Genomic DNA, 21,569 nt, shown 5'->3' on the forward strand with positions numbered 1-21,569 from the left:
GTGGGGAGAAGAATAATGTAAGGACCCCATAGCTAGCTGGGAATTAAAATTCCATTTTAGCCCAGTGTATTTATCCCCCAAAATAATACTTGCATACGTGTCTTTTTTAATTTCAAATGTATTGTCAAGCAACCAAAGTAGACAGCCTGCTTCATAGTTCGGATTTGGTTTCACACCGAGGATGGCTGTGTTTTAAACAGGGGGGTGGGGGGCTGTAGTGACCCAGAGGGTACTACAGGGTAGACGAACAACCTGCACAGTTCTATGAGGAGACCTTAGGAGACATAGAGGGTATTGTGCAGGAGAAAGATGCTGCCTTTCCCAGTATTTCAGGCTAAACCTAGTCTGCCCATCAACCATTCGTTCCAATTGGCTGCTTCTGTACAAATCCCCTGATTGGTGGGGTGGGGGGAGTTTAGTGAAGCCCAGGAAAGTGAGCAGGGTGGAGGAGGAAGTAAAAAAGTAGAAAAAAGAATGAGAGTAAGAAAGTGAGGAGTAGATGGTGGTGCGATGTTCATTGAAAAATCGTGGTGAAGTGCTACAGCAACTAAAAACACAAGAGAGAGGAAAGCAAAGTGGAGTGTCAGAACCAAGTCAACTAGGAGCCAGGAAGGGGGCATGGCTTGAGCATGGCACCATGACGAAGCTTGAACACTGAGCTCTTGAACTCGGCACCCTTACTCCACAGACTACCCTGCAGACATCATTGCTTCATTAGCAACAGGAAAAAGATCGGGAAGAAGTCAGGATGCCAAGGGATTGCTTCCACCTCTGCTGAGAGCAGTATAGCAAGCATATTCACTCTTCTGGCCCACTAATGCAGTTAAAGGGAGAATGCAGCATGGCAGTGCAGCCACCTCCCTCCCCCGTGCCTTGACTGTTGGCAGATACCACTAGTCTGAATCAACTGCTGGCAGCTTCCTGCTCAAGTCCTGCAGCGGCTACAGTGAGAAAGAATGCTGTGCCATCATACAAGAATGCAGTGTCCTCTCACCTGGAACATGAACAGCAGGACACAGTTCCCAAAGCAGATTCACATTACCACACAGTAGCAGCTTCTCCCTCATGCATGGAGGATTGGGCTGCTGCTTCTACAGTGACTCAGTTACAGGCAGCTTCTCCTAAGAGCCAGGAGAATGGGGCTCAGATCCACATTGATACAATCTCCCCCTCTGCCTCCATAGCCTGCAGCCCACCTACAAGAAAGGCTCATCCATATCCTGCATGCAGAGGTCAAAAGGGAGAACTGCAGTGCAGAGAGGTATCAAGAAATACGCCCCCACCACCCCCCATCTTCCAGCCTCATCACAGGGACCCAACATGAGCAGATAGAAAGACACATGCTGCATGAGAACCTACAGAATTATTCTGTCTCTCCCTCAAGGGACACAGACAGCACAGGATCTTGGTAATCATCAGAGGGGACAGACAGAGAAAAGAACCCCTGGTCTCTCCCTTCTAGACCCACACACTCAGCTTCGAGCTCTGACCCCCTAGAAACATCCCTTCCCCTCCATGTGGGACCCGCAGGGACCACTCCTGATTGAAGAGTCCATGATCCAACAAGTTGAGGCCAGACAGGAAAAGGTTATTGCCGCATTTAAAATGGAGCTTTGCTCGATTGCTCAGCATGTGTCAACCACAGAACAGACCTCCACATTGACCTGAATTGAAGAAACACTGGCTGCTCAAGACACCTTCAACAGAGAAATCCTGCTCGTAGTTGATGACAAAGAGAATAGGGGCCGCCCTTTCTGGTGTTGGTTGCTGCTCTGCACTCATTCGGGCTTACCCTTCTCTCCTCTAAGTGGAACCTCCACACCTCCCAACTGACTTAGTCTTAACCTGGGGTTGCCTTAACCTGCGGTTGCCCCAGAGAAGGTCTCTGGTGCCTGTATTTCCACCTCCCCAACTAGTGTGGTGTCTCACACAGCACTGCAGGTGACAGTCTGGCTGACTGGGACTCACCAATGTGAATATTCTCCCTTTTCTTACCTGTCTTTTCTTTTCTCCTGTCACTCCCATTTTCCTGCTCCTGGACTAGCCAGGTTCAGTTTTTGGGCCAACTCAGCTGGCCCATTTCTTCTCTTACTTTCCCTCTCCCCCTATTGGTTAAATGCTTTGATTACTTTTTTTTCTTTTCTTCTCCTTTCCTCTCCCTTTATCCTAGGTTTGGGACACTGACATGGATGTTATTTCTTTCACCACACTCAACACATGGGATCTCAACTCACCTGAGAAAAGATCTTCTCTCCTCCAGCTCTTTTGGAGCGAAAGAGTCCAGATAGCCTTCCTCCAGGAGACCCACTTTAAGGATGGTTAGATTCCTACCCTTCATTCACCTAGATACCCAGATGCCTACCACAGCTGTTATCATAGAACAAAGGCCAGAGGGTGAGTATCCTCATATCCTGGGGAGTGCCATGGGAATTAATTTACCACTGCTTGGATAGAGAGGGACGCTTCTTATTTGTAAGGGGGAGGTTAGCGGGATGCACTTTTATTTTTGCGTACATATATGCTGTGACCGCATTGTGGCATGGTGGTCTTAATGCAGGCCAAGACCTGTCACCTTGTTATGCAGGACCAGGGTTATTGCACCATGTGCGGAGACTGCTGGTTGCTGTCTCTCTATGCTGCATGGATGCATGCTGAGGATTAGTCATTCCTTGGAGAAGGTTGGGGGTGTGGTTTACTAGTTGCTTTGCCAATTTTCAGGTGTGGAGAGCTTTATATTCTTACTAGAGATGAGCGAGCATACTCGTCCGAGCTTGATGCTTGTTCGAGTATTAGGGTGCTCGAGATGCTCATTACTCAAGACGAGCACCACGTGGTACTCGTCTCGATTAAACGAGTACTGACCATTGAATTCAATGGAGCCGGCAATACAGCCGGCTCCATTGAAAGCAATGCGCTGCCGGCGCTGTCATTCAGCTGAGAGCTGCCCCTGAGCCAATCAGAGGCAGCACTCACTCACCCATTCATGAATTCATGAATGGGTGTGAGTGAGATCTGCCTCTGATTGGTCAGGCTGTGACCAATCAGAGGCAGCTCATTCAGCAGGCGGGGATTTTAAACATGTCAACATGTTTTTTCGGTATCTCTAAAGTAAGCACAACTTCATAAGATTTTCCGTGTGAACACCAGATAAACACCAGTACCAAATTAACTCGGGTGAAGCCGGGTATATCAGTATGGTTACACATATGAATGAAGACTTTCACCCCCAAATACATATATACTTGTTTGTCCCGTGTTCAGAAAAACACTCATTGGCTTTCAGGGTGCTACTGAATAAATTCCAGGCTCCGTTAATCCCTTGTGCGGAAAAAAAATTTGACTCCCGAAACCCCCCCCCCCCCCCGGCCTTTTTGACATTAGAAAGTCCCATTGAAAATCACATTAAAAAACGCAGCAATATCACGTGAAAAAAACGCAACTTGGTGTTCACCCTAAATCTTATATAAAAGTAATAACCTGAACTGTGTAATATATGTCTGAAAACAGGGGTAATTACAGAGGCCCACTTGGGATGGGCATATGGGGCAATAAAATCGGGTATCCCTCCTCCCATGCTTTTTTGGAGGGTATTTCTTGACCTGCAGGGCAGGGATGGGGTCTAAAAAGTGGCGCTCTGCAAGCTTTTGTAGTAAGCCTGCTGAGGTGTGGTGGTCTCTTGGAATTGAAGGAAGGCGAGCGTTCCTGGGGGTTTCTTGTACATTATGTATTACAGGTAGCGGTCAGAATAACGCTGGGCTCACACGGCCATATGTGGAATTCACTTGTGGAGTCCTGCAGCAGATCCTAGCTCTGAGTCCGGCCATGACCCTGTGTACGGCCACGTAATATAATGCACATAACTGCGTCCTTACACAGATGGTCATGCGCAGTACAGCTTTTCTTGTTCATATTTCCCGCACCGTCGCTTAGCGATGACGCGGGTACCCGCAGCCTGTACACAATGTAGTTACATATGGGCAGCGGGTATATCCGCAGCCATGGAGCACAAATAGAACGTGCTGCATTCTGTAGATTACATAATTCCGACTCGCTAATTTTAGTAAATTGTGCAATCAAATGTATTTGGAATCCGCAATTTCTATCCAGTCTTGTGAGACCGGCCTAAGGTATATCGCTACATTTTTTTAATGGGACTGCTCAACGAGGCCGCCGTCACAGTTCCAGGCCCTCGGCGAACTTTGGTAGCTAGGAGCAAGGAGGTTTTAAACTCCCCAGCCCTCTCCGGCTCCTGCGCACGTGTCCGGCATTTTGCCGGCGGGTACATGCACAGAAGCCGGGGAAGATCCAAGGATCACCTCGGGTTTCAAATGTGGAGGCCTCCTGTAAGATGTTTCATCTCCTCTCACTAATTGCATCAGTGAGGAAAGATGAAACTTCAACTTTTTAAAAATTTTACAAGATCGCCATTATCCATTGGATAATGTCAATCACGTGACCGGCATCTGCATACCGCGGCCCTTTAATTCATTGAATTAAATGAATGGCTGAGCATTGCTTGTGATTGGCTGAGTGCTGTGATCAATCACAGGCAGCGCTCAGCTGTCATTCAATGAATGGCTGAGTGCTGCATGTGATTGGCTGACCGCTCAGCCAATCAGACCTAGCGCTTTCAGGATACGGAGATTTTTAAATCGACGCCTGCTGAAAGTGCTTCAGAACAGTTTCAGGGAGCCAGCGGGAGGACACGCTAGAGGCGGACAGGTGTGATTTTTTTTTTTTTATCTTTTTTGCCAGCTAGGGATGATTTTCAGGGAAGGGCTTATATTTCGATCCCTTCCCCGAAAATCGGTATGGAGATTGACTGTATCCCGTTGCTTTCAATGGAGCGGCGGAAGCGCCTGCCCCATTGAAAGCAATGGGAGATGATCGCGATTCTTTCATACCTGCGGGGAGTCCCATCATTACTGTCACAGTGTTCAGTGATGAGGGAACCTTTGTGAAGCAGCTGCACTGCTCCAGTGAATGGGCAAAATTTCATGCGATGCGCAGAAGAAACTTTGCCAGTTCACGTGATTTACGCTCATGCAAGCAGCACATTTTTTTGTGCAAAAAACATGCTTGTGTGAATGAGTCCTCAGTGAATTTTTGTATTATATGAAGGAAAACCCTTGTGTCTGGGGACAGCATTGTGGCAAATATGACATCCCAATATGAATCCTTCCGAGGTCATTTTAAAGAGGGTGTCCACCAGTACTTGCATCTCTTGGTCCCAGTCAACATGGAAATGTGACCAGTGATCTGCAGTGGTGAGCCGCTGCAACTTAAAGCTTTTTGAGCATTTTTTTTTTTAAATTTAGGTTGCCGAAAAACCTTTCAGCTGATACATTTACTATAATTTTGCTTCTTTCCTAGGAAACTCATTTCTTTCTCTTTGACCCCCAACAGTTCCAAGTAACCAACCCATATGACATAACATCATATATATTATTTCTTACAAATCGTTCACTTCTTTATTAATGTCTGCTAAACAGATTTCACATACTTACTATGTTCACATACTTATCATACTCACATTGCCCATTTACCAGTTCTGGACCAGATATTCCAGGTAATCCTCCTGTAAGAATTAAAGACAGAACAAGTCTCTCCTCCGATCTCTATGAATAGTCATTCAGTCGGTCATCTCTACATCATGGAAGTTCCCTCATTCTCCTTTAATAATAATCTGATTTTAAGAAATAATCATTTTTAACAAACTGAGTGATAACAGACTAAGGGTGGGTTCACACCAGCGTGTTTTGGTGTGTGCATACGCACGCACAAAAACACGCTTGTATTTACAACGATGCATTCCCTATGGTATGTGCACATGTCCGTGTTTTACAGGTGCGTGCCTGCAAAGATAGGACATGCGTGCACCATGGGGAATGCATGCATTGTATTTTTCTGCTGCCCAAAAGGCTCATATAAGTTTTGTCAAACAATATTTCTACGCTTCTAACTAAAGCATTGAAACTTCAACATGAACACATTTTTTTAACAGGGCTGCCTCCAGGCTCTGTTACAAATTAAGACACAGTAAACTAAAATATTAATGGGTTTCACCTGCCCTCTCGGTTGAGCAATTTTTCTGGGGTACATTTCTACTGTTGGTACAGCAATTTTTGGGGCCCTCGCGTACACTGTAATCCAAGTAATTATTCTGGCCTTCGCCTACACTCATGGTACACCAATGTGTCAGGGGTTGGCCTACACTCTTGCTACAGAAATGTCACACGGGTCTGCCTACCTATACTTCTGCCACAGTAATGCTACAGGGGTCTGCTTATACTTCTGCAACAGAAATGTTACTTCGGTCTGCCTATACTTCTGCTCCTAAAATGTTACTGGGCTCTGCCTACACTGCTGCTACTGAAATGTTACTGGGGTCAGTCTATACTGCTGCAAATGAAATGTTACTGGGGTCTGTCTATACTCTAACTACTGAAATGTTACTGGGTTCTGCCTACACTGCTACCACTGAAATGTTACTAATACTGGGCAATGCCTATACTGCTGCTACGGAAATGTTACTGGGGTCTGTCTAAACTGTTACTACTGAAATGTTACTGGCGTCTCCCTAGATTTCTGCAACATAACTGTTAGTGGGGTCAGCTTATACCTTTGGATCAGGAGTATTACAGGAGTCTATGCATAGTATGGGTGCACTTAGTTTTCCCATTGCGGTGTTCTACATATCTGGCCAAAACAAAAAAAACAAACAGACTGACTAGGGCATGGAGTGTGGGCTGAAGCCAACCTGTATTTTATCTCACGTTACCGCAGCTATCCGTGGCACTGCATTGGGACAAACAAGAGTAGCGAAACAGCGCTAATGAGACGTTCACAGCTACGCTAGCATTGGAGTCTGCTCTAGGCCCGCGATTGCTGAGGGTTTGTGCAGAGGCCTATGTCCTGGGTGCAGTGAAAGTCCGCTTTCTGCCTACGACTGCTGAAGCTGTATGCCGAGGCCTATGTCCTGTGTAACTGATTTACTTTGCCAGCTAGGCCTTTCTGCAGGAAAGCGTATAATTTTTTCAACCTACAGTGTGGGTTACAGTACCGCTGTCAGCCTTCAAGTGCAGGCCAATAATCGCCTAATTTTTAACGACGCTCAGTGTCCGCTGTATTAGAAATACACCATGCTGAGGGGTAGGGGTAAGCCTAGAGGACGTGGCTGTGGGCGAGGACGTGGAGGTCCAAGTGAGGGTGTGGGCACAGGCCGAGTTCCTGGTCCAGGTGAATCGCAGCCAGCTGCAGCGGGATTAGGAGAGAACAAAGTTTCTGGGGTCCCCAGCTTCATATCCCACTTTTGTTCTGTGGCTTCACTGTTGTCCATTGGCTTTTATTCGCATCTGAAGGTTTGATTTTGCCCATGGAGGCAAAATCCATGGTGGAGGCACGGAACCCAGCCTGAACCTGGGCCCGCTAACGTGGTTCCCACACAGACTATAGCGGGTCCTGGTCATGCTGTCTTGGCCTTGTAATTGCCACCTCCTGTAAACCCTCCCCCTCCTCCTCCTACAACAATGAAATTATTCTTGGCAAATGGTTAAGCTTTGGTCCCTCTTGCGGCAGTCCAAGAATTTCACCTAAACCGGCACAATAGGAATGCACCCCTCCCCCCCCCCCCCCACGGTGGAGGCCTGGAACCAAGCCTGAACCTGGGCCCGCTAACGTGGTTCCCACATAGACTATAGTGGGTCCTGGTCATGCTGTCTTGGTCTTGTAATGCCACCTCCTCCTCCCGCTTAGGGTCAGAGGGTCAGCAATGCGCATCATGTATTTTCTCTTGTGTTACCACAGTTATCGGAGAAACTTGTTTGTGCCAAAGGAGAGGAGCGTAACTGCATTAACGTTACAGAGGTCTGCCTATACTTCAGCTGCAGAAATGTTACAGGAGTCTGCCAATATCGCAGGTACATAAATGTTACTGGGGTCAGTCTATACTCCCGCAACTAAAATGTTACTGGGGTCTGGCCATACTGTTACTACAGAAATGTACCTAATACTGGGCTCTGCCTATACTGCTGCAACGGAAATGTTACTGGGGTCTGTCTTTACTGTTATTACTGAAATGTTACTAATACTGGGCTCTGCCTGTATTGCTGCTACTGAAATGTTACTGGGCTCTGACAATACTGCTGCTATGGAAATGTTACTGGGCTCCGCCTATACTGCTGCTACGGAAATGTTACTGGGGTCTGTCTATACTGTAACTACAGAAATGTAACTGGGGTCTACCTAGACTTCTGCAACATAACTGTTAGTGGGGGCAGCTTATACCTTTGCTACAGGAATACTACAGGGGTCTGTGCATAGTATGGCTGCACTAAGCCTTCACATTGCGGTGTTCTACGTATCTGGCCCAAAAAACCCAAAAAAAACAGTGTGACTGGGGCATGCAGTGTGGGCCGAAGCCCACCTGTATTTTATCTGACGTTAGCTCTGCTATCCGGGGCACTGCAATGGGATGTATTAATGTACAGTCGGTGGGTTCCAGGGAGCCACCCGTGCTGTGGGTGCACACAGAATCCCCATAGCGGAGTTGTACCTGCCTGTGACTATTAATTAAAAAACCCCAGTCTGACTCGACCATGCAGTGTGGCCCGAAGCCCACCTGTATGTTATCTGACGTTAGCTCAGCTGTCCGGGGGACTGCAATGGGATTTATTTATGTACCGTCGGTGGCTTCCTGGGACCCTCCCATGCTGTGGGTCTACACAGGCTTCCCGTAGCGGAGTTGTACCTGCCTGTGACTATTAATTTAAAAAACCCAGTCTGACTAGGGCATGCAGTGTGGGCCGAAGCCCACCTGTATTTTATCAGACGTTAGCTCAGCTATCCGGGGGACTGCAATGGGATTTATTTATGTACGTCGGTGGCTTCCTGGGACCCACCCATGCTGTGGGTCCACACAGACTTACCAGAGCGGAGTTGTACCTGCCTGTGACTATGAAATAAGGCCAGACTGACTAGGGCATGGAGTGTGGGCCGAAGCCAAGCTGTACTTTATCTCACGTTAACTCCGGGGCACTGCATTGGGACAAACTAGAGGAGCAATACAGCTACGCTAGCATTGGAGTTCGCTGTAGGCCCGCGATTGCTGAGGGTTTTTGCAGAGGCCTATGTACTGGGTGCAGTGAAAGTCCGCTTCCTGCCTACTATTGCTGAAGCTGTTGGCTGAGGCCTATGTCCTGGGGGAATTGCAACTGCGCCAGGTTGGGGCTGTGCAACTTTTTCCTGGCTAATCCAGTCATTGGAGCAGTGAAAGGAAAGGTAACTGATTTAATGAGCACGTTGCAGATGAACTAGCATCGAAGTCCGCTTTATGCCCATGATTGATTGCTGAAGCTGTGGGCCGAAGCTGTGGGTCGGCGCGGTGCAAGTCTGCCATGTTTGGCAGCTCTGATTTATTTATTGTTCATGTCTTGGGTTGCCTAGGACCCACCTATGCTGTTGTTGCACACTTAGTTCCCATCGCGGTGTTTGACCTGTCTGGCACAAAGACACTGACTGACTTGGGTAGGGGGCAGAGTGCAGATGGCTTTCCCCTTGCGGTGTCGATTGACCTATGTGACACCGAGACAGAATGAATACTGTGTGTGCACATGGATTCCCCATAGCTATGTAACTCATGCCCACGTTTGCAGCTCCTGACGGAGGTGTCACAGGATTGGAATGAAGATCGAACATCAATTTCTCATTGCCTCTCTACAGCATTGTGGGCTATCGCCCCGCCCCTTTTGAAGAGGGTTGCTACCTGGCCCTGCCAACCCTCTGCAGTGTGTGCCTCCAGTTCCTCCTCATGGCAGACGCACTTATAAATAGACATGAGGCTGGTGTGGCTATGCAGCCAGCGTATGGCATGAGGGCAGCTGAAGGCTGCGCAGGGACACTTTTGTGTGCGCTGCGGACGCAGCTTCGTATGGGGGGGTTGGGCAGCATGTAACCCAGGAGAAGAGGCAGCGGTGTGTCCCGCAGGCAGTGCTTGTGCTTGGTTGGAGGTAGTGTGGTGCTTAGCTATGGTGTGGCTTACTAATGAGGGTTTGTCCGAAGTAAAAGTTGTTAGGGGGGGTAGGGGCTCACTCTTGCCGCTATTGTGGCTTAATAGTGGGACCTGGGAACCTGAGATGCAGCTCAGATGCCCTATCTGTATCTGTGTCGTTTCCATCACTTTCGTCGGTTTAGAAGATTTGCACAAATGAAAATCTTAGTGAGCATCGGCGATATACAAAAATGCTCCAGTCGCCCATTGACTTCAATGGGCTTCGTTACTCGAAACAAACCCTCGAGCATCGCGGAAAGCTCGACTCAAGCAACGAGCACCCAATCATTTCGGTGCTCGCTCATCTGTAGTCATTATCATCCATGTATATGATGGCCACTACTCTTATGGAGTGGAGGTGCTACAAGCTGGTAATGTTGCATGTGCACGGCAAACCTGAGGAAGCGCTGATGCGCTTGATGGATGGGAATATAGAGGTAAGTATCCTTGGGGGAAAGGATTTGTTATGAGCTGGGTACTAATTTTATTGACATCAGAAGGATGGAGGGCTGAGTCAAATCTTTTGCCAACTATCTGAACGATGCGGGGATTGAACTCGCAACCTTCAGGTCATGAATGAGTGCTTAGGACTGTATACTGCTGCAACAGAATAGAAATGAGCATGGGCATGCCGTCAGACCTGGCTTGAGGTGTCTTGGGGAGATGAGCCCATGGGCGCCAGGAGGGCGGTGGCTTAAAAGAAGGACCCTGCCTACGATACTGCAACCCTCAGTTGCCCTTTAAAACTTGAGGTTTGACCAGCGAAAAGAGGGAAAACTGGACATCCTGCACTGGGTGATTCTGTACCTCCTCAGTCTATTTTGGGGCGGCGGTGGAGCGTGGCGGCGCCGTCAGCGACGTACGCATGGACCCTCTCCCCCAGCACTCTCTGCGGTGGCAGCAGCGGGGGCGTGGAGGTCGGTCGGGCTTCCTCCATCCAAACCCCTATGGGGGAGAGGGTCCGCTCCCTCCAAATCCCCATGGAAGGACGCCTCGCGTGCGAAAAAAAATCCCAGAGCCACAGCGAGCGGGGAGGGGAGATTTGTCGGGCGACGACTCTCTGGCCTTGGCTGGGCGCTAGCCCCCCAACCTTCTCCCGGTGGCTTAATCCTCCGCAGGTGGGGCTTAATAGTGGGGGTGGGGCTTAATATTCGGAGTGGGGGCTTAATGGTCGGGGTGGGGGTCGTCCCCCAACCGTGAGGGTGGCCGATTTGAGTTCCAGGGGGCCGGATTGAGCCGAGTGAAAACCCGGGAAGGGGGAAATCCAGGGCCCTGATGCCGGGTTGAAGTTGCAGGGGGCGGCCTGGAGGCGGCTGCTGCCCCCCGGTAGCTTCTCCGCGTGCAAAAGCGGTGGGGGGGGGGGGAGGGCGATGAAACGTCACCGCGGGCGGTTTGGCAGGACTGCTGGGGGAGGAAGAGAGGAGGCAGGGGGAGAGCCAGTGAGGGCAACGTGAGGGGTGCTGGCTGCATCGGTGGCTGGGGCATAGTCCCAGGAGGTAGACCTGGGGGGGAGCAGAAAGCCCCCTTAGGGTGCCTTCCAGGATTTGGTGAAAACTCTGTCCTAGCTGCCAATCGGGCCGGGCGGGACTTCCATGAGGCCGGGCATGGCCACCGCTGTCGTCCCCTGAAGCTTGCAGGGAAAAAAGTCCAAACTCTCCGGGAGCTAGCTAAGGGGACGGACCCGGCTGGCCATGCCGGCGAGGGCTGCAGGAGGGATTTTTATTAGAGATGAGCGAGCACCAAAATGCTCGGGTGCTCGTTACTCGAGTCGAACTTCCCGCGATGCTCGAGGGTTCGTTTCGCGTAACGAACCCCATTGAAGTCAATGGGCGACTTGAGCATTTTTGTATATCGCCGATGCTCGCTAAGGTTTTCATTTGTGAAAATCTGGGAAATTCAAGAAAGTGATGGGAACAACACAGAAACGGATAGGGCAGGCGAGGGGCTACATGTTGGGCTGCATCTCAAGTTCCCAGGTCCCACTATTAAGCCACAATAGCGGCAAGAGTGCCCCCCTCCCAACAATTTTTACTTCTGAAAAACCCTCATTAGCAAGGCATACCTTAGCTAAGCACCACACTACCTCCAACCAAGCACAATCACTGCCTGCATGACACTCCGCTGCCACTTCTCCTGGGTTACATGCTGCCCAACCCCCCCGCACGACCCAGTGTCCACAGCGCACACCAAAGTGTCCCTGCGCAGCCTTCGGCTGCCCTCATGCCACACGCTGGCCTCATAGCCACACCACCCTCATGTCTATTTATAAGTGCGTCTGCCATGAGGAGGAACCGCAGGCACACACTGCAGAGGGTTGGCAGGGCCAGGCAGCGACCCTCTTTAAAAGGGGCGGGGCGATAGCCCACAATGCTGTACAGAAGCAATGAGAACTCCAATCCTGTGCCACCTCCGTCAGGAGCTGCAAACGTGGGCATAGCAATAGGGAATCCATGTGCTACACAGCATTCATTCTGTCAAGGTGTCGCATAGCTCAATCCACACTGCAAGGGGAAAGCCGTCTGTGCTCTGCCCCCTACCCAAGTCAGTCAGTGCCTTTGTGCCAGACAGGTCAAACACCGCAATGGGAACTAAGTTTGCACCAACAGCATAGGTGGGTCCTAGGAAACCCAAGACATGAACCAAAAATTGATCTGAGCGGCCAAACATGGCAGACTTGCACCTCGCCCATGGCATAGGCCTCGGCCCACAGATTCAGCAATCCTAGGCTGGAAGCAGACTTTCACTGCACCCAGGACATAGGCCTCTGCACAAACCCTCAGCAATCGCGGGCCTACAGCAGACTCCAATGCTAGCGTAGCTGTGCACGTCTCATTAGTGCTGTATTGCTCCTGTAGTTTGTCCCAATGCAGTGCCCCGGATAGTAGAGCTAACGTCAGATTAAATACAGGTGGGCTTCGGCCCACACTGCATGCCCCAGTCAGACTGGGGTTCTTTATTAGTAGACACAGGCAGGTACAACTCCGTGTGGACCGACAGCATGGGTGGGTCCCAGGAAGCCACCGGCGTTACATAAATAAATCCCATTGTATTGCCCAGCACAGCTGAGGTAACGTCAGATTAAATGCAGGTGGGCTTCGGCCCAAACTGCATGCCCCAGTCTGACCGGGGTTTTTAATACATAGACACAGGCAGGTACAAATCCCTAATGTGAAGTCCATGTGGACCCAAAGCATGGGTGACTCCCTGGAACCCACCGGCGGTACATATATATATCCCATTTAAGTGCCCTGCTCAGCAGCGCTAACGTCAGATACAATACAGGTGGGCTTCGGCCCACAGTGCATGCCCCAGTCAGACTGGTAATATGTACCTTAACAGTAACCGCGTTGGTGGGAATGTGGTCGCGACTGCGAACCTAGTAGCGCGGTTTTATTTAGTTTTTGTTTTCGGAATGTGGCCAGGATTAAGTGGGCCGTGGCGGGGGGATGGTGGTGGAGCTCTCTTGTTGTGTCGTTAAAGGTGAAATTCTTGGACTGCCAGCAGACGGACCAATGCAAAGGTATTTGCCAAGAATGTTTTCATTGTTGGAGGAGGAGGGGGATGTTTTTGAGGCACTACGTGTCCTCTCCACGTGTCCGTGGTTATATGCACCTTAACAGTAACCGCGTTGGTGGAAAATGGCCTCGCCGCCATCATGTCTTTGGGAAGCCTCCGTTTCCACACCCCAGTGACATAGCATTAGCAGCGGTATAGGCAGAGCCCAGAATTAGTAACATTTCAGCGGTAGCATTAGAGACAGGCCCCAGTAACATATCACTAGCTGCAGTATAGGGGGAGCACAGTATTAGTTCCATTTCAGTAGTAGTAGCAGTCTGGACAGGCCCCAGTAACATATCACTAGCAGCAGTATAGGGGGAGCACAGTATTAGTTCCATTTCAGTAATAGTAGCAGTCAAGACAGGCCCCAGTAACATATCACTAGCAGCAGTATAGGGAGAGCACAGTATTAGTTCCATTTCAGTAGTAGTAGCAGTCTGGACAGGCCCCAGTAATATATCACTAGCAGCAGTATAGGGGGAGCACAGTATTAGTTCCATTTCAGTAGTAGTTGCAGTCTAGACAGGCCCCAGTAACATATCACTAGCAGCAGTATAGGGGGAGCACGTCCTCTAGGCCTACTCCTACCCCTCAGCATGGTGTATTACGAGTAGAGCAGAAACAGAACGCTGTAATTAAATGTGCCGCTTATTGGCCTGTGGTTGGAGGCTGACTTTGCTTACGGAGCGCACAGCAGAGACAGGAAACAATTATGCGCAAGCCTGTAGTGAGACCTAGGTGCGTATGACTGAGCTACTGGAATTCACAGCGAAGAACCAGTCAAGTGGCCAAAGGCCAGTGGTAGGCCTTAAAGGGGTTGTCTCGCGAAATCAAGTGGGGTTATACACTTCTGTATGGCCATATTAATGCACTTTGTAATGTACATCGTGCATTAAATATGAGCCATACAGAAGTTATTCACTTACCTGCTCCGTTGCTAGCGTCCTAGTCTCCATGGTTCCGTCTAAATTCGCTGGCAGCTTGCTTTTTTAGACGCGCTTGCGCAGTCCGGTCTTCTCCTTTCAGCACGAGCCGCTTCAGTGTGCTCCCCGCTACAGCTCTTCTGCTGTTAGAGGAAGGTGCAGAGCCGCCCAGCTGTCCCGAGAAGCCGCCCAGCTGTCCCGCCGTCCTGCCGTCCCGCCGCCCAGGTAAGTGATGGGCCGGGGGGGCTGCCGCTGTGACGGGGGGGGGGCGCTGTGACGGGGGGGGGGGGGGCTGCCGCTGTGACGGGGGGGGGGGGCTGCCGCTGTGATGGGGGGCCGCCGCTGTGATGGGGGGGCTGCTGCTGTGCCGGGGGGGCCGCCGCTGTGCCGGGGGGGCCTGCCGCTGTGCTGGGGGGGGGGGGCTGCCGCTGTGATGGGGGGGCCGCCGCTGTGCCGGGGGGCGGGGGGGGCGCCGCTGTGTCGGGGGGGGGCGCCGCTGTGCCGGTGGGGGGCCACCGCTGTGCCGGGGGGGGCTGCCGCTGTGCCGGGGGGGCTGCCGCTGTGATGGGGGGCCGCCGCTGTGCCAGGGGGGGCCGCCCCTGTGCCGGGGGGGCCTGCCGCTGTGCTTGGGGGGGGCTGCCGCTGTGATGGGGGGGCCGCCGCTGTGCCGGGGGGCAGCCGCTGTGCCGGGGGGCGGGGGGGGCCACCGCTGTGTCGGGGGGGGGGGGGCTGCCGCTGTGATGGGGGGCCGCCGCTGTGTGCCGGGGGGGGGGGGGGGGCTGCCGCTGTGATGGGGGGCCACCGCTGTGCCGGGGGGGGGGGGGCGCCGCTGTGTCGGTGGGGGCCGCCACCGTGCCGGGGGGGGGCGCCGCTGTGCCGGGGGGGGGGGGCTGACGCTGTGATGGGGGGGGGCGCCGCTGTGCCGGGGGGGGGGCTGCCAATGTGCCGGGGGGGGGGGGGCTGCCGCTGTGCCAGGGGGGGGGGCTGCGCCGGTTACCTGCTGCCTGGCGGTGGGTGACTGTGTGCCGTGGTCGGCGGCGTTCAATCCAGGGGCCCGGTCGGCAGCTGCGGGACGTCTGGTTGTCATGGAGACACAGCTGGTAGCGTCTCGGGAGCGCGCACGTCGGGCTACAGCAAGCGATGGGAAAAGAGCCGGCGGCCATCTTGGGAAACTTTTTATAAGTTGCTGAAACGCTGGAACTGTAAGTACAAACCAGCTAGAAAAGTCATTTACATGGGTGATTAGTAATGTATGCTTAATTAGGGGGACTGGGCAAAAAAAAAAATTCACTGCTTCCTCGAGACAACCCCTTTAAGTATTTTGCTTCAATTTTTTTAAATGGTGAGGTGAGAAACCAGACAGACACCGTATGCAGCGTATATATGTATACTGTTTCCGTCTGGCGGGATGACGGCGATCATGTAACGGACACAGCAGAGCCAGGAAACAATTATGCGCAAGCCTGCTGTAACACTTAGCTGGGTAATAATGAGCGACTACTACTACCCCCAGCAGACACGCAGTAAACTGAAGACAGTCACAGGCAGCCCAAATATTGTATTTTTTTCCAATTTTTGGGAAAAAGCACACTGCCTATATAGCCTGTATATGGATTTCCCCGTTGGAGGATGACTGTGGTTATTGAAAGCACAGTGCAGCCAGAAAAAATTATGCGCAAGGCTGCAGGAACACCTAGCTGGGTAATAAGTGAGCGACTACAACCCCCAGCAGACACGCAGTAAACTGAAGATGGTCACAGGCAGCCCAAAGATTTTTTTTCCAATTGTTTTGAAAAAGCCCACTTCCTATATAGCCAGTATACCTCTTTCCCTGTACCACTGTCCCTGCCTCACCAGTACTGCCCCTATACTCAGTAAAATGACTGCAGACTGAGGACGCTATGGTCTGCTCGCCCGATATACAAAAAAAAATAATTTGCAAAACTGCTAAAAGCAGCCTCAACAGTGCTGCACACGGTCAGATGTGGCCCTAAGAAGGACTGTTGGGGTTCTTGAAGATGAATATAACAGTCTAACACTCTCCCTATAGCAGCTACAGCAAGACGGCACTTTCCCTAATGTCTCCCAGTGTGCATCTGTGGTGAGCCGCGGCCGGCCCCAGTTTAGATACTCGGGGGGCACCTGATCTCCCCAGCCACTCACTGCAGGGGGGTGGGATAGGGCTGGAACTTCACAGGAGGAAGTTGTAATGCCTTCCCTGTGTTACTATTGGCCAGAAAACGGCGCAAAATTTTCTGGGAAGAAAATGAAAGTGACTCGAGACGAGCACCACAGAGACCATGAACAGGTTCGCCACTGCCTAAGACAGGGGAATATCCATTTTGGCTCACTGACCTGCAAAGGCTGCATTGAAAAAGAGCCTGCTGCCACAAAATATAGGTGCCATAATGGAGGGTTGCAGGCACTGCTAGTGTTGCCTACTTATCTGTCTTCCTCCTCCCTTGAAGGCAAAGAAGGGTCCACCTACCCACACCCCACGAACCCCAGGACATTGAGAGGAAGGGCTCCAGGAGGACCCTATAACTGGTGGATTACATGCTGGAACCCAGCCATGCCATCTTGCCTTCAATCGGCTTCAATCTTGCCAGCAATCGGCTGCCCATTCACCATCCTTGTGTGGGGGTAGAGGGGAGAGTAATACTACACCATCAACCTCTTCTAAGTGTCCCAGAAGAACTGCCACCCGCTTGTCCATCTCATACAGACACTAAGCTAAAAACTGATTAGCTGAGTTCCTGCAGGGGATATATAGCAGGTGGGAGAGGCCAACTCATTTTCTATTTAGTGTCCCTCTCCAATTGGCAGTTGCTGTATACCCATGGTTAAGCTGCATCCCCCAATGGCGTGAACGAGAAAAATGATTTTCCGCCTTTTACTCCACTTTTCAAAAATGTCTTGAAAAATGGGCCTGGCTTGCTGCTTGGTCAGAATTTAGAGACATTTATGAAATGCAACTTTTTAAAAGTCGCTAAATTTGTTGCAATCTCACTCCGGTAGCTGGGGAACGTACAAAGTGACTCCAGATATTTAGGCATATTTAAAGATGTGATACATTTATCAATATAGGGTGACATTTGAGAATATCTCTGTTGCACTTTAAACTGGAGATAGGAAAGCAGAAAGTGTCATCAAAAAATTCCCCTGCTGATGAATTCCCTCCATTGAGTAAATTATATCAAGACAATGGGGAAAAGTTATGAAAACGATCTAAAAGAAAATGTTTTCGCTGCCCATTGCAATCAATAATGGAGCAGCTTTAATTTCTTACAATGGCCTTGAAAAAATTCAAGCTGCGCTGTGATTGGTTGCTATGAGTGAGAGAAATTTTTCATTTTAGACAGTTTTGGTAAACAGGGCCTGGATTTACTTCTCCTGTACCTCTGCACCCCTATGAAGTTCTAAGCTGTTCATGAACAAATAAAGTGGAGCTGTGATCTCAGTGTCTTACGTGTATCTTTTGTTCAAGGACTGTACATACAGTTCCATCATGATGGGGGGAAAGTAATCACCGCAAGGAACACAATTCATTTATTAGTCTACAATTTTAATATATTTTTCTGCATCAGTTATACTATTGCTACTATTATTACATTACTTATTGCTATGTAGAATATATTCTCATCCAAGATCTGATTACATCATTGTGTGACGACAGTCGTTATCACCAATTTATCAGGAAAGTGAAGATCAATTATTGCATTATTATAGTGAATATATATTTGTGCCCTCCACCCAATTTGTGTCTGTGTTGTTGATTTCCGGTGATGACGTTCCTCTGATCTCTCGGATTAGAACAGGAATTACACTTCTCAGAGTCGTTGTAGTTCTTGTAGTTTGGAAGTCGCAACACAGAACCTGCGGTACAGAGATAGTAATTAATGTTATATTTATGTAGGTAACGAAAGACGGGATCTCAATATTAAAACAACCAAGCTGAAGGATTCTATAACGATGGAAGGATGGAAGGATGGATGGATGGATGGATAGATGGATAGATGTATTATACTCACATTACATTATTCCCAGTTCCACTAACTGCTAGTCGTCATCTTCATCTCGAAAAGCTACAATACAAAACCAAGTCAGGTGATCTCATGAATCAAAAGTCTCTTTACTTTTCCTATAGTGACCGATAAAGTAGAAGGAGCTTGGACCATACATGAATGACCTCCCCGTTCTCTATGTAGGGTTTACACTAGAAGGATTTACAGTAATTGAGGATTCGTATGAACACTGACAGAGTGGCTGCAGGCTGGGGAGGGGGAACTGCAGACCACAGGAATCTGAGGAAGATGCAACTTTCTCCAATGACATATGTAGATGTAACAACCACTGAGAGAATACGCATGGTACAATATTGAATGTTCATATTACATATGCCCTAGTCTACCATCAAGACTACTAGTCCTGCTTTTCTGTTTGTTATTTTTATGGCTACTGAGATATAGATAGAGTGATCGTGCTATCTGCTAGGGAGGGAGACTATGCTATTAGAGGGCCAGAGCTATTGTGTTCCTTAGGGGTCATTTTAACAATTGCTATGGCTACATTGGGGACTCCAAACCAATCTAGTCTCATGTAAAGACCTTAAAAAAAGCTGCAATCCATACTGTGGCTCCGGATTTAGGGCTCTGCATCCACCTACTGTTAATTCCTCATTCATGCAGTGACGAGGAATGATTGGTTAGGCAGCTTTACTCATTTGGACAAGTCAGGCTAAGACACATATTTGCCTTATTGTCGTAACCCCTGTATCGGTGGTCTCTCTTAATATCGTCTGCTTACCCTACCCCTATCTCAGTATATAACCTCTGTCACCAACTGCAATATCCTAGCAGACTGGTCCTCAGACATTAATCCCCGCCTGCTGAATGATCTGCCTCTGATTGGTCACAGCCCTGACCAATCAGAGGCAGGTTTCACTCACACACCCATTCATGAATTCATGAATGGGTGAGTGACTGCTACCTCTCAGCGCTGAGCCAATCAGGGGCAGGTCTGACTCACATCCATTCATGAATTCATGAATGGGTGTGAGTGAGACATGCCTCTGATTGGCTCAGCGCTGAGCCAATCAGGGGGCAGGTCTGACTCACACCCCCTTCACACCCACTGCAGGACGGCCGCGCGGAGCTCCGGCTGCCGGGAGAAGGTGAGTATATATATATTTTTTATTTTTACACATTTTAGGATGAATTGCAGGGAAGGGCTTATATATTTAAGCCCTTCCCGACAATTAATCCCGGGCTCGCCCGCAGCGCATTGCTTTAAATGGAGCCGGCTCTATTGCCGTCTCCATTTAATGCAATGCGCTGGACAGCTCCGGCCCGTTTCTAATGAAACGCGGCTAGGAGCAGATTTTCGGGTGATTTGCGGGCGACTTGCGCGCACCGGTCACGCGATTTGCGGATGCGCATCCGTCATGCGATCCGCAAATCGCGTTAAAAAACGCCCGTGTGACTAAAGCCTTATGCAGCTCTATACACTAAGCTATTTAGTGTGGACCATACATATGGTCTGGGGACCTGGTCTGACAGTATATATATTGTATATATCTATCCTTTTGAGGCTTTAGACTAAAGGAAAGATTTGTACTCCAAGAAAAAGTAGCTTAGACCCGTGTCTGAGTGTATTTATGTTATTTGTTCGTTTGGTCTATTTAGGTGCCCTGTTTTTTAACCATTTAAAAAAAAAAAATAGTTTTATATATTTCCATGTCTATTCTGTGCAGGTTCATATTACACTATTTGCGCTGTGCATTCACCATTGACCTTGTATTGTAGCGACTCTGTTACATAAATTGCACATGAATGTTTGATACATCTGTATTCTATGTATTCATGTGCCCTTCTGCTCTGCTTCAATGAAAACAACAATTATGTTGCAGAGATCATTTTTTTTAGCTATTTGTAACAAAGTGATCATTCTATCATCTTATTGTGGCAAATAACAAACTCAATTCTGCTTCATCCAGCGAACTCTGCGCTACTAGATCAGAGCCTTGGGGCATTACATCCACAGCCAAATCAGCCTTTTTCATTGAGATTTCCCCATGTTAGAATCCTAAAATAGGTGACAACTGATACAATGTTCTGTGGACAAGCGGCCCACCATGGCAGATGTACAGTTTACACGTACACCACTGCTTTAAACTAACTTGCTTTCATTGTGGACTTTTCTGAGGCCTTTGGTGGAACTGTTATTAAAACCTTTTCTGAAATAGAAATTTTACATTATGAGCTATCTTATAAGGGGACAAGGTATGTCATAGCTGGAGACTATAGCAGAGAGAGGATACGGATGCGGCTTAACTCCTTGACATGTATGACTTCCAGCGTCTGGGTTTGTATTGAATGAGATTGACAGTTGATTCTTCTCTATACACGGCAGGTGACCGCTGTTTCAGACAGCTGAAACCTGGCAGCAACCTCCCCGATCAACCTGACCGTTGACCGTGGCTGTTAAGCCTTTGATCACCCCAATCGGTGTTTAGAGGTCTCAAACACCCACTCCCTCCCACAGTGAGATTGTGAGGTGCGATTTGGTTGTAATGGCAGCCAGGAGCCTTCTAAAGCCCTTTTAAAGCTCCACAGGGCTGCTATGAATGGATGCCTATCGAGGAGCCGCTGTGGCATGTCTTCATAGACTGCCTGGCAAAATGGGGTATAATATAATACTACAGTATTACATCATACAAAAAAATTTGCTATTGTTATTATACTGATTTATAGAATAAAGTTATCATGACATTTTTGGCACAGTCTGTATGCCATAAAAACAAGACCCTTGCAAAGATGGTAAAATTGCATTTTTTTCCCATTCCACTCAAAGTTTGTCAGCACGGTATATACATCGCAAAAGACAACTATGTTGACATAAAAAACAAGATTTTGGTACTTACCGTAAAATCTCCTTGTTATCTCTTTCATTGGAGGACACAGCTTAAAGGGGTTTTGTCATTAAAAAAAACTATCTAAACTTACCTATTCCTTCCCTGTCTGTCTCCTTATCACATCTTC

General features: G+C 49.3%; 1 protein-coding gene and 1 long non-coding RNA gene across 2 annotated transcripts in view; one reads left to right on the top strand and one right to left on the bottom strand.

The window, feature by feature from the left end:
• The window catches only part of LOC136631935 (uncharacterized), an 808,093-nt gene that overhangs the window by 293,850 nt on the left and 492,674 nt on the right, over positions 1–21,569 (top strand). The gene's annotated exons all lie outside the window — the stretch shown is intronic.
• The window catches only part of LOC136631932 (IgGFc-binding protein-like), a 173,905-nt gene continuing 170,413 nt past the window's right edge, over positions 18,078–21,569 (bottom strand). The window contains exons 8-10 of the mRNA XM_066606424.1: positions 20,708–20,764; positions 18,561–18,614; positions 18,078–18,405 (exon numbers count right to left, since the gene is read on the bottom strand). Of these exons, the coding sequence (XP_066462521.1) occupies positions 18,589–18,614; positions 20,708–20,764 (83 nt within the window). The 3' untranslated portion in view covers positions 18,078–18,405; positions 18,561–18,588. The remainder of the gene's footprint in view (positions 18,406–18,560; positions 18,615–20,707; positions 20,765–21,569) is intronic.

This window comes from Eleutherodactylus coqui, chromosome 6, assembly GCF_035609145.1.
Source record: "Eleutherodactylus coqui strain aEleCoq1 chromosome 6, aEleCoq1.hap1, whole genome shotgun sequence".
NCBI classification, from domain to species: Eukaryota; Metazoa; Chordata; class Amphibia; order Anura; family Eleutherodactylidae; genus Eleutherodactylus; species Eleutherodactylus coqui.